The sequence below is a fragment of the Neolamprologus brichardi genome, chromosome 6 (genome assembly GCF_056152115.1).
Source record: "Neolamprologus brichardi isolate AB-2024 chromosome 6, ASM5615211v1, whole genome shotgun sequence".
NCBI lineage: Eukaryota > Metazoa > Chordata > Actinopteri > Cichliformes > Cichlidae > Neolamprologus > Neolamprologus brichardi.
In genome coordinates this window covers 137,536-155,659 of record NC_142109.1, presented here as the reverse complement: position 1 = coordinate 155,659, position 18,124 = coordinate 137,536, and the positions used below count along the sequence as shown (strand labels likewise).

The following is an 18,124-nucleotide window of genomic DNA, read 5'->3' as shown; positions in this document are numbered from 1 at the left end:
AAACCTGTTTGCCCAGCACGGGGATCTTGAACTGTATAAGATAACGCCTTAAATATGTGTGTATGCTTCTTCTATCAAGACTTACAGCTATTTATATGAAGTTGTACAAAAACGCTTTATTTCGTCAAGACAGTGCGTTTCCTACGATGATACCAAGATGGCGCTGGAGTGACGGCAGCCTTTCCAAGTAGCTCTGCAACACCGCACTTTTTCTTAACTTTTAACTTTTTTTAGACTAGGCTTTCAAACTTTATTTCACCTTCCTCTAGTTACTGTACTTCTACCTCTTAGATATAGCGATACAAGATGGATAATGCACTTTTTAAAACTTCTGGAACCAGCTCCTTCATCTACTCGAGAGCGGAGCTGCTGGCTCTAAGAACAAAGGGACAGACCGGCATGCGACACAACATCCCGGCTGAGATAAAGAGGAGCTACAGAGGCTGCAAGGCTGGAGCGAGGAAAGCGGATCACCGGAGGCAATTCAAACCATCAATCCCGACAGTGATAATGGGCAACGTGAACTCGCTACCGAATAAAATGGACTAACTGTGTGCTCTGAACAACCACCGACTATACCGTGAGTGCAGTTTGTTTATCTTCACGGAGACGTGGCTAACCGAGCTAACGCCACAGGCTAACGTAGACCTATGCGGTTTCACATCCGTGAGAGCCGATAGGGACACGCAGGCCAGCGGAAAAAGCAGAGGTGGGGGACTCATTGTCTACGTTAACAACAGATACTGCAACCCCGGACACGTCTCCGTTAAAGTTTCGGTATGCCGTCCGGACCTGGAGCTGCTAGCTGTTAGCTTGCGGCCATATTATCTACCTCGGGAGTTCAGTCATGTGATCTGTGTGTGTGTTTACATTCCTCCGAGGGCCGACGCAACAGCTGCCTGTGAGAAAATACACACAGTCACAGCAAGACTCCAGACACAAAACCCCGAAGATTTCATTATTATATCTGGAGACTTTAATCATGCCACACTGGATTCTACTCTGGCTGCTTTTCACCAGTTTGTGAATTGTCCCACAAGGAGCAACAGGACAATTGACCTACTGTATGCTAATGTGAGAGATGCATACAGAGCCACCCCCCTCCCCCCACTAGGGAAGTCAGACCACAACCTGGTTTACCTACAGCCACAATACACACCCCTCGTCCAAAGGCAGCCTGTCACAACACGTTCCATCAGGAGATGGACCCCAGAAAAGGAGGATGCTCTGAGAGACTGTTATGACACCACAGACTGGGACGTGCTTCTGAGCCCACATGGTGAGGACATAGAGGGGGCGACACACTGTCTTACAGACTACCTCAACTTTTGTGTGGACACGGTCGCCCCTGCTAAGATGGTACGGTGTTACCCTAATAACAAACCGTGGGTAACACCTCATCGGGTGAGGGCCTCCAGCTCGCACTGGAGCGGTTCGCAGCCGAGTGTGAAGCAGCGGGAATGAGGATCAGCACCTCCAAATCTGAGGCCATGGTTCTCAGCCGGAAAAGGGTGGAGTGCCCACTCCGGGTCGGGGATGAGGTCCTGCCCCAAGTGGAGGAGTTCAAGTATCTCGGGGTCTTGTTCGCGAGTGATGGGAGAAGGGAGCCGGAGATCGACAGACGGATTGGGGCTGCAGCTGCAGTAATGCAGACGCTGCACCGGTCCGTCGTGGTGAAGAGGGAGCTGAGTGTAAAAGCGAAGCTCTCAATTTACCGGTCGATCTACGTCCCTACCCTCACCTATGGCCACGAGCTGTGGGTAGTGACCGAAAGGACGAGATCGCGGATACAAGCGGCGGAAATGAGCTTCCTCCGAAGGGTGGCTGGCATCTCCCTTAGAGATAGGGTGAGAAGTTCGGCTATCCGGGAGGGGCTCAGAGTAGAGCCGCTGCTGCTCCACATCGAAAGGAGCCAGCTGAGGTGGTTTGGGCATCTGACAAGGATGCCCCCTGGGCGCCTCCTGGGTGAGGTGTTCCAGGCATGTCCCACCGGGAGGAGGCCCCGGGGCAGACCCAGGACACGCTGGAGAGATTATATCTCTCGGCTGGCCTGGGAACGCCTTGGTGTTCCCCCGGATGAGCTGGAGGAGGTGGCTGGGGAGAGGGAGGTCTGGGCCTCTTTGCTTAGGCTGCTGCCCCCGCGACCCGGCCCCGGATAAAGCGGACGAAGATGGATGGATGGATGGATGGGTAACACAGGAAGTCAAAGCTGTCCTCAACATGAAGAAGAAGGCTTTCAGGAGCAAAGTGAAGGAGGAGATGAAAGCAGGAGGTGAAACGCTGCCTGAGGGAAGCAAAGGACACCTACAGGAGGAAGGTGGAGCAGAAGTTGGAGAGGAACAATATGAGGGAGGTCTGGAATGGTGTGAAAACTATCACAGGCCACAACACCAAGAACAGCACAGTGGGGGGGACTGTGGAGAAGGCAAACGAACTCAACAACTTCTTCAACAGGTTTGACCAGCCCACAACCCCCCCACCCTCACCCTCACCTTCACTACAGAGCCCTCTCCCCACTCTCCTACCTCCCTTGCTTCCCCCCCTTCCTGACACTATGATGACACCCCCCTCCTCCAATCCCTCTCTCAGCAGCAGGACATCTTCCCCCCCTCCTTCCAATCATCTCCCAGTGTCACAGTGGATCAGGTCAGGAGACAACTGAGGAAGCTTCGCCCCAGAAAGGCAGCAGGTCCGGACAAGGTGTGTCCGAGGATGCTAAAGGCGTGTGCTGCTGAACTTGGGGAGCCGCTACAACGAGTCTTCAATCTCAGTCTGCGACTGGGGAGAGTGCCCACCCTATGGAAGACATCCTGCATCGTCCCGGTCCCCAAAAGGAACCGGCCCAATGAGCTGAATGACTTCCGACCGGTGGCACTGACATCACATCTTATGAAGACTCTAGAGCGGCTCTTCCTCAACCTCCTCCGACCACAGGTGCAACATGCCCAGGACCCACTACAGTTCGCCTACAAGGCGGGTGTGGGAGTGGAGGATGCCATCCTGTACCTTCTGCATAGAGCCCACTCACACCTCGATGGGGGAAAAGGCACGGTCAGGATCCTGTTTCTTGACTTTTCCAGTGCCTTTAATACCATCCAGCCCTGTCTGCTCCAGGAGAAACTGAACAGGATGGAGGTGGACCCCTGCCTGGTGGCTTGGATCTCCGACTACCTCACCGACAGGCCACAGTACGTCAGGCTGAAGGACATCACGTCTGACACTGTGGTCAGCAGCACAGGAGCACCACAGGGAACTGTGCTGTCCCCTCTTCTCTTCACCCTGTACACCTCTGACTTCTGCTACAACTCTGAATTAAGTCACATTCAGAAGTTTGCAGACGACACAGCCATCATGGGGTGTATCTGGGATGATCAGGAAGAGGAGTACAGAAGTCTGGTGAGGAACTTTGTCACATGGAGTCACACAAACCACCTGCAACTCAACACCTCAAAGACTAAGGAACTGGTTGTGGACTTAGGGAGGTCCAGAGCAGGTCCACTGCCGGTTCAGATAGAGGGGGAGGAGGTGGAGGTGGTCAACAAGTACAAGTACCTCGGGCTGTGGGTGGACAATAAACTGGACTGGTCATGCAACACAGAGCACCTGTACAAAAAAGCCCAAAGCCGACTGTACTTCCTCAGGAGGCTGAGGTCTTTCAACATCTGCAGGAAGCTCCTGAGGATGTTTTACCAGTCGGTGGTTGCTGGAGTACTTTTCTATGCTGTGGTGTGCTGGGGGAGCAGCACAGCAAAGAAGGACTCATCCAGGCTGGAAAAACTGATCAGGAAGGCTGGCTCTGTGGTTGGCATGAAGCTGGACACTCTGGTGTCAGTGGCAGAGAAAAGGACACTAAAGAAACTGCTGGACATTATGGACGATGCTGGGCATCCTCTGCACACGGCCATAAACAACCAGAAGAGTCTGTTCAGTGACAGGTTGCTTCTCCCAAAGACAAGAACCAACAGACTTAAAAACTCCTTTGTCCCACACGCCATCAAACTGTTTAACTCCTCTCTGGAGGGGAGAGGGAGGAGAAACAGGAGGACAAAGGAGGGGGGAACAACTAAGCTGTAGTGCCTCTCCACTTCACTGTGTAATACCTTTGTGCAATACTTTTTGTTAATAATCATACTTGAAATGTGCAATTCACTTGTATTTTTATTTTTATTTTTATTCCTATTTATTCTATTTATCCCCTTTGTATATTTTATCTATATATGTCTTTGTATTTATATATGTGTGTGTATATATATATATATATATATATATATATATATATATATATATATAATATTCTTGACTCTGTAACTTCTGTCGGTGCTGTGCTTTTTGGAAAACAAATTTCCCAGAGGAACCTACCCGAGGGATTAATAAAGTTTTATCTTATCTTATCTTATCTCTTACTTGCATTTGAATGGGGAACTCGCCCGAAACAAAGTATAGGTTTTCATTATGTGAATAACTTGAAAAACTTAGCTCAAACAGCTTCAAAACCTGTTTGCCCAGCACGGGGATCTTGAACTGTATAAGATAACGCCTTAAATATATGTGTCTGAGTCGTCTATCAAAACTTAGAGCTATTTATATGAAGTTGTACAAAAACGCTTTATTTCGTCAAGACAGTGCGTTTCCTACGATTACATGCATTTGAATGGGGAACTCGCCCGAAACAAAGTATAGGTTTTCATTATGTGAATAACTTGAAAATCTTAGCTCAAACAGCTTCAAAACCTGTTTGCCCAGCACGGGGATCTTGAACTGTATAAGATAACGCCTTAAATATGTGTGTATGCTTCTTCTATCAAGACTTACAGCTATTTATATGAAGTTGTACAAAAACGCTTTATTTCGTCAAGACAGTGCGTTTCCTACGATTACATGCATTTGAATGGGGAACTCGCCCGAAACAAAGTATAGGTTTTCATTATGTGAATAACTTGAAAATCTTAGCTCAAACAGCTTCAAAACCTGTTTGCCCAGCACGGGGATCTTGAACTGTATAAGATAACGCCTTAAATATGTGTGTATGCTTCTTCTATCAAGACTTACAGCTATTTATATGAAGTTGTACAAAAACGCTTTATTTCGTCAAGACAGTGCGTTTCCTACGATTACATGCATTTGAATGGGGAACTCGTCCGAAACAAAGTATAGGTTTTCATTATGTGAATAACTTGAAAATCTTAGCTCAAACAGCTTCAAAACCTGTTTGCCCAGCACGGGGATCTTGAACTGTATAAGATAACGCCTTAAATATGTGTGTATGCTTCTTCTATCAAGACTTACAGCTATTTATATGAAGTTGTATAAACGCTTTATTTCGTCAAGACAGTGCGTTTCCTACGATTACATGCATTTGAATGGGGAACTCGTCCGAAACAAAGTATAGGTTTTCATTATGTGAATAACTTGAAAATCTTAGCTCAAACAGCTTCAAAACCTGTTTGCCCAGCACGGGGATCTTGAACTGTATAAGATAACGCCTTAAATATGTGTGTATGCTTCTTCTATCAAAACTTACAGCTATTTATATGAAGTTGTATAAACGCTTTATTTCGTCAAGACAGTGCGTTTCCTACGATTACATGCATTTGAATGGGGAACTCGCCCGAAACAAAGTATAGGTTTTCATTATGTGAATAACTTGAAAATCTTAGCTCAAACAGCTTCAAAACCTGTTTGCCCAGCACGGGGATCTTGAACTGTATAAGATAACGCCTTAAATATGTGTGTCTGAGTCGTCTATCAAAACTTAGAGCTATTTATATGAAGTTGTACAAAAACGTTTTATTTCGTCAAGACAGTGCGTTTCCTACGATTACATGCATTTGAATGGGGAACTCGCCCGAAACAAAGTATAGGTTTTCATTATGTGAATAACTTGAAAATCTTAGCTCAAACAGCTTCAAAACCTGTTTGTCCAGCACGGGGATCTTGAACTGTATAAGATAACGCCTTAAATATGTGTGTCTGAGTCGTCTATCAAAACTTACAGCTATTTATATGAAGTTGTACAAAAACGCTTTATTTCGTCAAGACAGTGCGTTTCCTACGATTACATGCATTTGAATGGGGAACTCGCCCGAAACAAAGTATAGGTTTTCATTATGTGAATAACTTGAAAATCTTAGCTCAAACAGCTTCAAAACCTGTTTGCCCAGCACGGGGATCTTGAACTGTATAAGATAACGCCTTAAATATGTGTGTATGCTTCTTCTATCAAGACTTACAGCTATTTATATGAAGTTGTACAAAAACGCTTTATTTCGTCAAGACAGTGCGTTTCCTACGATTACATGCATTTGAATGGGGAACTCGCCCGAAACAAAGTATAGGTTTTCATTATGTGAATAACTTGAAAATCTTAGCTCAAACAGCTTCAAAACCTGTTTGCCCAGCACGGGGATCTTGAACTGTATAAGATAACGCCTTAAATATGTCTGTATGCTTCTTCTATCAAGACTTACAGCTATTTATATGAAGTTGTACAAAAACGCTTTATTTCGTCAAGACAGTGCGTTTCCTACGATTACATGCATCTGAATGGGGAACTCGTCCGAAACAAAGTATAGGTTTTCATTATGTGAATAACTTGAAAATCTTAGCTCAAACAGCTTCAAAACCTGTTTGTCCAGCACGGGGATCTTGAACTGTATAAGATAACGCCTTAAATATGTGTGTATGCTTCTTCTATCAAGACTTACAGCTATTTATATGAAGTTGTATAAACGCTTTATTTCGTCAAGACAGTGCGTTTCCTACGATTACATGCATTTGAATGGGGAACTCGCCCGAAACAAAGTATAGGTTTTCATTATGTGAATAACTTGAAAATCTTAGCTCAAACAGCTTCAAAACCTGTTTGCCCAGCACGGGGATCTTGAACTGTATAAGATAACGCCTTAAATATGTGTGTATGCTTCTTCTATCAAGACTTACAGCTATTTATATGAAGTTGTACAAAAACGTTTTATTTCGTCAAGACAGTGCGTTTCCTACGATTACATGCATTTGAATGGGGAACTCGCCCGAAACAAAGTATAGGTTTTCATTATGTGAATAACTTGAAAATCTTAGCTCAAACAGCTTCAAAACCTGTTTGTCCAGCACGGGGATCTTGAACTGTATAAGATAACGCCTTAAATATGTGTGTCTGAGTCGTCTATCAAAACTTACAGCTATTTATATGAAGTTGTACAAAAACGCTTTATTTCGTCAAGACAGTGCGTTTCCTACGATTACATGCATTTGAATGGGGAACTCGCCCGAAACAAAGTATAGGTTTTCATTATGTGAATAACTTGAAAATCTTAGCTCAAACAGCTTCAAAACCTGTTTGCCCAGCACGGGGATCTTGAACTGTATAAGATAACGCCTTAAATATGTGTGTATGCTTCTTCTATCAAGACTTACAGCTATTTATATGAAGTTGTACAAAAACGCTTTATTTCGTCAAGACAGTGCGTTTCCTACGATTACATGCATTTGAATGGGGAACTCGCCCGAAACAAAGTATAGGTTTTCATTATGTGAATAACTTGAAAATCTTAGCTCAAACAGCTTCAAAACCTGTTTGCCCAGCACGGGGATCTTGAACTGTATAAGATAACGCCTTAAATATGTCTGTATGCTTCTTCTATCAAGACTTACAGCTATTTATATGAAGTTGTACAAAAACGCTTTATTTCGTCAAGACAGTGCGTTTCCTACGATTACATGCATCTGAATGGGGAACTCGTCCGAAACAAAGTATAGGTTTTCATTATGTGAATAACTTGAAAATCTTAGCTCAAACAGCTTCAAAACCTGTTTGTCCAGCACGGGGATCTTGAACTGTATAAGATAACGCCTTAAATATGTGTGTATGCTTCTTCTATCAAGACTTACAGCTATTTATATGAAGTTGTATAAACGCTTTATTTCGTCAAGACAGTGCGTTTCCTACGATTACATGCATTTGAATGGGGAACTCGCCCGAAACAAAGTATAGGTTTTCATTATGTGAATAACTTGAAAATCTTAGCTCAAACAGCTTCAAAACCTGTTTGCCCAGCACGGGGATCTTGAACTGTATAAGATAACGCCTTAAATATGTGTGTATGCTTCTTCTATCAAGACTTACAGCTATTTATATGAAGTTGTACAAAAACGCTTTATTTCGTCAAGACAGTGCGTTTCCTACGATTACATGCATTTGAATGGGGAACTCGTCCGAAACAAAGTATAGGTTTTCATTATGTGAATAACTTGAAAATCTTAGCTCAAACAGCTTCAAAACCTGTTTGCCCAGCACGGGGATCTTGAACTGTATAAGATAACGCCTTAAATATGTGTGTATGCTTCTTCTATCAAAACTTACAGCTATTTATATGAAGTTGTATAAACGCTTTATTTCGTCAAGACAGTGCGTTTCCTACGATTACATGCATTTGAATGGGGAACTCGCCCGAAACAAAGTATAGGTTTTCATTATGTGAATAACTTGAAAATCTTAGCTCAAACAGCTTCAAAACCTGTTTGCCCAGCACGGGGATCTTGAACTGTATAAGATAACGCCTTAAATATGTGTGTATGCTTCTTCTATCAAGACTTACAGCTATTTATATGAAGTTGTACAAAAACGCTTTATTTCGTCAAGACAGTGCGTTTCCTACGATTACATGCATTTGAATGGGGAACTCGTCCGAAACAAAGTATAGGTTTTCATTATGTGAATAACTTGAAAATCTTAGCTCAAACAGCTTCAAAACCTGTTTGTCCAGCACGGGGATCTTGAACTGTATAAGATAACGCCTTAAATATGTGTGTCTGAGTCGTCTATCAAAACTTACAGCTATTTATATGAAGTTGTACAAAAACGCTTTATTTCATCAAGACAGTGCGTTTCCTACGATTACATGCATTTGAATGGGGAACTCGCCCGAAACAAAGTATAGGTTTTCATTATGTGAATAACTTGAAAATCTTAGCTCAAACAGCTTCAAAACCTGTTTGCCCAGCACGGGGATCTTGAACTGTATAAGATAACGCCTTAAATATGTGTGTATGCTTCTTCTATCAAGACTTACAGCTATTTATATGAAGTTGTACAAAAACGCTTTATTTCGTCAAGACAGTGCGTTTCCTACGATTACATGCATTTGAATGGGGAACTCGCCCGAAACAAAGTATAGGTTTTCATTATGTGAATAACTTGAAAATCTTAGCTCAAACAGCTTCAAAACCTGTTTGTCCAGCACGGGGATCTTGAACTGTATAAGATAACGCCTTAAATATGTGTGTCTGAGTCGTCTATCAAAACTTACAGCTATTTATATGAAGTTGTACAAAAACGCTTTATTTCGTCAAGACAGTGCGTTTCCTACGATTACATGCATTTGAATGGGGAACTCGCCCGAAACAAAGTATAGGTTTTCATTATGTGAATAACTTGAAAATCTTAGCTCAAACAGCTTCAAAACCTGTTTGCCCAGCACGGGGATCTTGAACTGTATAAGATAACGCCTTAAATATGTGTGTATGCTTCTTCTATCAAGACTTACAGCTATTTATATGAAGTTGTACAAAAACGCTTTATTTCGTCAAGACAGTGCGTTTCCTACGATTACATGCATTTGAATGGGGAACTCGCCCGAAACAAAGTATAGGTTTTCATTATGTGAATAACTTGAAAATCTTAGCTCAAACAGCTTCAAAACCTGTTTGCCCAGCACGGGGATCTTGAACTGTATAAGACAACGCATTAAATATGTCTGTATGCTTCTTCTATCAAGACTTACAGCTATTTATATGAAGTTGTACAAAAACGCTTTATTTCGTCAAGACAGTGCGTTTCCTACGATTACATGCATTTGAATGGGGAACTCGTCCGAAACAAAGTATAGGTTTTCATTATGTGAATAACTTGAAAATCTTAGCTCAAACAGCTTCAAAACCTGTTTGCCCAGCACGGGGATCTTGAACTGTATAAGATAACGCCTTAAATATGTCTGTATGCTTCTTCTATCAAGACTTACAGCTATTTATATGAAGTTGTACAAAAACGCTTTATTTCGTCAAGACAGTGCGTTTCCTACGATTACATGCATTTGAATGGGGAACTCGTCCGAAACAAAGTATAGGTTTTCATTATGTGAATAACTTGAAAATCTTAGCTCAAACAGCTTCAAAACCTGTTTGTCCAGCACGGGGATCTTGAACTGTATAAGATAACGCCTTAAATATGTGTGTATGCTTCTTCTATCAAGACTTACAGCTATTTATATGAAGTTGTATAAACGCTTTATTTCGTCAAGACAGTGCGTTTCCTACGATTACATGCATTTGAATGGGGAACTCGCCCGAAACAAAGTATAGGTTTTCATTATGTGAATAACTTGAAAATCTTAGCTCAAACAGCTTCAAAACCTGTTTGCCCAGCACGGGGATCTTGAACTGTATAAGATAACGCCTTAAATATGTGTGTATGCTTCTTCTATCAAGACTTACAGCTATTTATATGAAGTTGTACAAAAACGCTTTATTTCGTCAAGACAGTGCGTTTCCTACGATTACATGCATTTGAATGGGGAACTCGTCCGAAACAAAGTATAGGTTTTCATTATGTGAATAACTTGAAAATCTTAGCTCAAACAGCTTCAAAACCTGTTTGCCCAGCACGGGGATCTTGAACTGTATAAGATAACGCCTTAAATATGTGTGTATGCTTCTTCTATCAAAACTTACAGCTATTTATATGAAGTTGTATAAACGCTTTATTTCGTCAAGACAGTGCGTTTCCTACGATTACATGCATTTGAATGGGGAACTCGCCCGAAACAAAGTATAGGTTTTCATTATGTGAATAACTTGAAAATCTTAGCTCAAACAGCTTCAAAACCTGTTTGCCCAGCACGGGGATCTTGAACTGTATAAGATAACGCCTTAAATATGTCTGTATGCTTCTTCTATCAAGATTTACAGCTATTTATATGAAGTTGTATAAACGCTTTATTTCGTCAAGACAGTGCGTTTCCTACGATTACATGCATTTGAATGGGGAACTCGCCCGAAACAAAGTATAGGTTTTCATTATGTGAATAACTTGAAAATCTTAGCTCAAACAGCTTCAAAACCTGTTTGTCCAGCACGGGGATCTTGAACTGTATAAGATAACGCCTTAAATATGTGTGTCTGAGTCGTGTATCAAAACTTACAGCTATTTATATGAAGTTGTACAAAAACGCTTTATTTCGTCAAGACAGTGCGTTTCCTACGATTACATGCATTTGAATGGGGAACTCGCCCGAAACAAAGTATAGGTTTTCATTATGTGAATAACTTGAAAATCTTAGCTCAAACAGCTTCAAAACCTGTTTGCCCAGCACGGGGATCTTGAACTGTATAAGATAACGCCTTAAATATGTGTGTATGCTTCTTCTATCAAGACTTACAGCTATTTATATGAAGTTGTACAAAAACGCTTTATTTCGTCAAGACAGTGCGTTTCCTACGATTACATGCATTTGAATGGGGAACTCGTCCGAAACAAAGTATAGGTTTTCATTATGTGAATAACTTGAAAATCTTAGCTCAAACAGCTTCAAAACCTGTTTGTCCAGCACGGGGATCTTGAACTGTATAAGATAACGCCTTAAATATGTGTGTCTGAGTCGTCTATCAAAACTTACAGCTATTTATATGAAGTTGTACAAAAACGCTTTATTTCGTCAAGACAGTGCGTTTCCTACGATTACATGCATTTGAATGGGGAACTCGCCCGAAACAAAGTATAGGTTTTCATTATGTGAATAACTTGAAAATCTTAGCTCAAACAGCTTCAAAACCTGTTTGCCCAGCACGGGGATCTTGAACTGTATAAGATAACGCCTTAAATATGTGTGTATGCTTCTTCTATCAAGACTTACAGCTATTTATATGAAGTTGTACAAAAACGCTTTATTTCGTCAAGACAGTGCGTTTCCTACGATTACATGCATTTGAATGGGGAACTCGCCCGAAACAAAGTATAGGTTTTCATTATGTGAACAACTTGAAAATCTTAGCTCAAACAGCTTCAAAACCTGTTTGTCCAGCACGGGGATCTTGAACTGTATAAGATAACGCCTTAAATATGTGTGTCTGAGTCGTCTATCAAAACTTACAGCTATTTATATGAAGTTGTACAAAAACGCTTTATTTCGTCAAGACAGTGCGTTTCCTACGATTACATGCATTTGAATGGGGAACTCGCCCGAAACAAAGTATAGGTTTTCATTATGTGAATAACTTGAAAATCTTAGCTCAAACAGCTTCAAAACCTGTTTGCCCAGCACGGGGATCTTGAACTGTATAAGATAACGCCTTAAATATGTGTGTATGCTTCTTCTATCAAGACTTACAGCTATTTATATGAAGTTGTACAAAAACGCTTTATTTCGTCAAGACAGTGCGTTTCCTACGATTACATGCATTTGAATGGGGAACTCGCCCGAAACAAAGTATAGGTTTTCATTATGTGAATAACTTGAAAATCTTAGCTCAAACAGCTTCAAAACCTGTTTGCCCAGCACGGGGATCTTGAACTGTATAAGACAACGCATTAAATATGTCTGTATGCTTCTTCTATCAAGACTTACAGCTATTTATATGAAGTTGTACAAAAACGCTTTATTTCGTCAAGACAGTGCGTTTCCTACGATTACATGCATTTGAATGGGGAACTCGTCCGAAACAAAGTATAGGTTTTCATTATGTGAATAACTTGAAAATCTTAGCTCAAACAGCTTCAAAACCTGTTTGTCCAGCACGGGGATCTTGAACTGTATAAGATAACGCCTTAAATATGTGTGTATGCTTCTTCTATCAAGACTTACAGCTATTTATATGCAGTTGTACATAAACGCTTTATTTCGTCAAGACAGTGCGTTTCCTACGATTACATGCATTTGAATGGGGAACTCGCCCGAAACAAAGTATAGGTTTTCATTATGTGAATAACTTGAAAATCTTAGCTCAAACAGCTTCAAAACCTGTTTGCCCAGCACGGGGATCTTGAACTGTATAAGATAACGCCTTAAATATGTGTGTATGCTTCTTCTATCAAGACTTACAGCTATTTATATGAAGTTGTACAAAAACGCTTTATTTCGTCAAGACAGTGCGTTTCCTACGATTACATGCATTTGAATGGGGAACTCGTCCGAAACAAAGTATAGGTTTTCATTATGTGAATAACTTGAAAATCTTAGCTCAAACAGCTTCAAAACCTGTTTGCCCAGCACGGGGATCTTGAACTGTATAAGATAACGCCTTAAATATGTGTGTATGCTTCTTCTATCAAAACTTACAGCTATTTATATATTCAAGGATTGAATTAAAGCCATAACGCTTTGAGTCTTGTGCATGAAAAAGAGCACACAAATGAATATTGACCAACAACGAATTAAAGATTGGAGGAAAATTCCTTAGTGTAAAGTATATTGCACCCAATTTATGTACACCCTTTTTAGAGCCCAGGGGATTTGCAGTTTCAAAGTCATCATAAAACAGTTGAATTTGTAAGGCATCTTTTTCTGCAGAAAATAGGGGACATCTTTTAACATAGGCAGCATCGATTAAGTCTGCATACACACCTTCTCTGGACATATTCCTTGACTTGAACATGTCGACAACATGGTGGTTTTGAAAGATAGTTTTCAGTGTTTCCAAAATAGGAACATATGCAAACCTATCAGTTACAATGACTTGATCAAAAGTCCCTGTGATCTTGTTTCTTCTACTGTCAAATCTTGTGCCAAGCACCATTTCAACAGGTTCAACAGTTGCCCATTTTTGTTTAAAGTGCCTATTTCGTTTAGCTTCTGAATTTAACAGTGTGAATGGATTTTCAAAGTTTTTGAATGACTGCTCTAATTTCTTTTTACTTGTAGTGTCCTGTGAAGGTAAGCTCTGTAAAGCTGCATCTTTAGCCTGAGTATGAATCTCAAAAAACACTTCCTCCATTGAGGAGACAAAACTATTCACAGTAGATTGGCTTAATCCAGCTGCCCTGAGCTGTGCAACAGTAGAGGCACACATATCCAAAGTGCTCTTATTTGAACTTTTCAACATTTCAGATGTTGTGGGTGTTTCTTCTACATTAGTTGACACCACCTCCCCTGTAGTGCTAACTTCTTTAACTGCCACATCAGGCTGTAAATTAACATCAGTGTCAGCCTGTTGGTCGAAATAGTTAAGGTGTTTGGTATTTAAATGTTTTCTAAAACCTGAAAAAGTGCCAAACACACAGCCACAGTCACGCTGGGCACATTTAAGGCGAAGATTTCTTCCAGGTAAGTAACCATGGACTAACCGTAAATGCCTAACAAGCATGTTTGAACCAGTAAACTCAGCCTGACAGACAAAACACTTCATGATGGAGAATTAACCTTCAAGCCCTAATGAAGCAACCTTGCCCTTATTTCAGCAACTCTGGGACTTTCTTTGACTTTGCCAACATCTATATTGTACACAGTGGTTTGGATGAACGTGTACATGTTGTGAAGCATGGTGTTGTAAGATGTGCCAAACACAAAATGTGCTTTAAACAGTTCATCAAAAGCACCAAGTGAAGAGGTAGACTTGCATGGTATGGCATTCTTGTCAAGAATAATGAAGAACTGGTGGATGTCATTCTTTTTCACCCCAACAGCCAGGAGGTAGGGTTGAGTGCTGGTAGTGATGGCATCAAGATGCTCTTGGATATTTGTTCCAGTCTGAAAAGACAAATACAGACAGGCAATAAGAATCAAGTGTTTCTTAAACTGGTAATTCATACCATAAAAATAGAAAAGAAACAAACCTTCTTGAAGACCACAAGATGCCTTTCTGCTTGAGAAGCTGACACCTTTCCTGGTCTCTTCCGACCCTGACCAGATGGTGGAATCAGATGTAATAGCAATAGAATCGCTGAGAGGTCACTGTCCCAGTCTGAAAAAAATATTTGTTTTTAATAAAGTTGAATCATCATCATCAATAACAAATTTCAATGCATTGACAAAATGTTTGAGTAGACCCAAAATACAAAAGGACAGCTGTTCTGTGACAAACATTATATATGCTGTAAATGTGCTAAAAAATAACAGCTCACCAATGTCAGCATTAACTTCAGTGGCATCCTCAGGAGAGTCAGCTGCCAGCAAGAGTTCTTCCAGGTCACTGGTAGAAGGAAGTTTTCTGCCTTGTTGGATAATCTTTCTTTTGAATGTTGTTGGCCACCTCTCCAGCAACCTGCCTGATACATCCTCACCAAACATCAGTACAAAATCCTGTTCGATCTGTAACAGGGATAGAGAATAGAGAATTATATCTGCTATCTGCAAAAAATAAAATGTGTTTACATTGTCAACGTAATGAAAAATATTCACCAAGCCTTTGATATCTTTGAAACGTGGAAAAACAGACAGTATGTTGCTTGACAGCAGGGGGTCAAGACCATGTTGTGTCGATAAACAAATATCAACTTCATCTTCTTCTTGACTGTGTCTTCATCAGCTGAATGTTTCATCAGAGAGATTGCTTCCTTACACTCAGCACGTTCTCTGTAACAAACTGCAACTCTCGTCTGACAGTTGGTCCACCACACTGGTCTTCACCCGATGATCCATCTCCTGGTGCTAGACAATATGAAATACAACTTTACCAAAACTAATAATAACATTTAATAACCATTATTAATACAGTACCACAATTTGGAACTGTATTATATGTTTCCACTTAATTATAAATGTTACCTCCAGATGATAATCGCCTCTCTTTAGCAGTGCATCTCTGTATGGTTTTAATCCTCCAGGCCAAGTACCCAGTGCCACTCTCGCCATCATAATAATGTTCCTTGGAGAGGGACATATACAGACATTTTGTTTAATTTATCAGTAAGTTATGTAACCATGAACAGTTGATAAGGACATACATTTTGGCAGGATTTAAAAATTTTGATTTTAGTTGTATCAGTTATTACTGTTAGCTACTTACATAGCCATTTTTTGAGTATGGGTCACTGAGGTAAGGGAAAAAGGTTACAATTCCTCTGGCATACATTTCTTTCACCTGCCGTGATGGTGATGTACTGCAAGATCAAAAGGAAAAGAACTAGTCAGCTTCCCTGGAATTAATAGAGATTTAAAATAATTTGAAAATGATAGTAAAAATCACAGGGCCAGAAATAAATTACCCATTTTTTTCTGTCATGTCAGCTACCAGTATGTTGACCATTTTTCTTCTGGTTTCATCCACCAGGGACTTGGTCCGATTGTACTCATTTATTATACATTCTCCACCAGGTTTGCTGGTGAGAATGGATTCCACCAACTGAAAAAAACAATAAAAACATTCTACATGTTGATATAACCACTACAGTTCAGAACACTTAAACTACAAACAAAAAAGACACTATTAGAAGAATGTGGAAATCTGTTAACTCTTACTTGCTTAGCTTCTGCATCCAGCTTCTGACGTTTCCTCAAAGGGCTGTCTGAAAGGATGACAGTATCCTGTGAATCTGATGATAACTGGAACCGCTCAGGAGACACTTCTGCAACAGATGTTTCCAGACCTCAAGAATAGGAGCAAAACAAATCAGTTTAGACTAATTTTATACACTCTTTGAATAAACAATGTAATAATGACACACACAAAAATGACATCCAATGAAACACACATCACTCAAACAAACCTGTTTCATATTTGATGGTTAGTACTCCGGTTGAGGGATCTGTTACTATATCCTCAAATACATCCTCATCCAACTCAGTCCCTGAACTATCAAAAACTTTCACTCCTTCTGTTATGGCTGGCACACCAAACTTTGCAAATGCTGGAAACAAGCACACAACTTTGTGTAAACAAAAAGATTACATGACATCTAATGTTTTGTAGCTTAAAATGAAGATCATTTCAAGATACTTCTTCAAAAGTGAGTCAGATAAATAAAAGCTAAATTATTAAGCGCCACTAACATGCTTGATAAGTGGTAGATTAAAATGGGTGACACTCACATTATGCAGTTTTTTCCCCACTAAATATACATTCATAACTAAGATGCTTCCAAAACACAGATCATTTTCAATTAATCATAAAATGCAGTTTGAAGAGACTAAATAACAAGAAGAACTTAAAGCTCCCTGTACACCTTTTTTATACAATGTTGGTTTCTTACCGGCAATCAAAAACTCCTTAAGGCTTGGCTCAGATACTCTAACAAATTTCTGCACACCTCCGAGTTTTGCTTTAAGCAGCATGCTTCCTGTAGACAGACTTATAGTCAGTGCTCTTCATTGAACTACAGTAAACAGAAAATGTGAATATTAAAAAAGTCCAATAAATACCAGCAAAATAGCCTTGCAATGTTATTTCTTACTGTATGTTACTTTTATGTCAGTGTAACAAGGTGTTTCAGCTCTTTGGCGGTAGTTTTTAGCCCTTTACTAAATGAGTATTTCATTTACAAGAGATATAATCCTCAATACAAAACTAAAATAATTACTACTACTTTTTACCATTTGTCTGATCTAACTTAGCACTAGGGAGTCAGTATTTTGTCATCATTAGGTAACATACTGAACAGTCTGGTAACCAAAATGGAAAAAGGAGCGGGGTAACTTTTGTCAATACCATCAACTCACAATAAATACAAACGCTGTCATCTTAAATTCAACCTACTAAAAACAAGCATTAAAAACTGAATCCTGGACATTTTGGATACTTTATCAAGCTTATAACACCTGCTGGTTGTACTCCTGTAACTGTAAAATCGCTGAAGACAGCCGAGTTAAAATAAGATAATAACCTTACTGAAAACGACCTCTATATCTGGTACATAGGTATCAAAAAAATAAAAATGTAACATTTAGTGTAAACCTTTAATTAGTTAATGCTTGGGTTATGTAATTTAAAATTTAACGATAACTAGCGAATTGCCCGCGCACTGAGGTTAGCCAAAATGCTAGTTAGCTAGCTAATGTTAAGATGTAAATCCCAACACATGGAGGGTTTAATTTAATGGAATTTCGAACATGCTAGAACACAACACAATCACCACTACACACTGAAATAAATTTTGATAACAAGCCTTACAGTCCAACACTGATATCAGTCAACTTTTTTT

The 18,124-nt window shown here is 40.3% G+C and overlaps 2 protein-coding genes across 2 annotated transcripts; both read right to left on the bottom strand.

Moving 5' to 3' along the window:
- Nucleotides 1-13,352: 13,352 nt before the first annotated feature.
- LOC148102362 (uncharacterized) lies at nucleotides 13,353-15,467 on the bottom strand. Its single transcript, XM_087842425.1, has 4 exons — nucleotides 15,387-15,467; nucleotides 15,110-15,296; nucleotides 14,822-14,949; nucleotides 13,353-14,735 (listed from the first exon to the last, which is right to left on the bottom strand). The coding sequence occupies exons 2-4, from the start codon at nucleotides 15,273-15,275 to the stop codon at nucleotides 14,418-14,420; spliced, it is 612 nt and encodes a 203-aa protein (XP_087698551.1). The 5' UTR covers nucleotides 15,276-15,296; nucleotides 15,387-15,467; the 3' UTR covers nucleotides 13,353-14,417.
- Nucleotides 15,468-15,525: 58 nt separating this feature from the next.
- Nucleotides 15,526-17,711, bottom strand: LOC102782317 (uncharacterized). The gene is made up of 7 exons (XM_087842375.1): nucleotides 17,177-17,711; nucleotides 16,694-16,834; nucleotides 16,446-16,573; nucleotides 16,193-16,329; nucleotides 15,994-16,087; nucleotides 15,753-15,852; nucleotides 15,526-15,635 (listed from the first exon to the last, which is right to left on the bottom strand). The coding sequence occupies exons 1-7, from the start codon at nucleotides 17,256-17,258 to the stop codon at nucleotides 15,526-15,528; spliced, it is 792 nt and encodes a 263-aa protein (XP_087698501.1). The 5' UTR covers nucleotides 17,259-17,711.
- Between the last annotated feature and the right edge of the window lie 413 nt (nucleotides 17,712-18,124).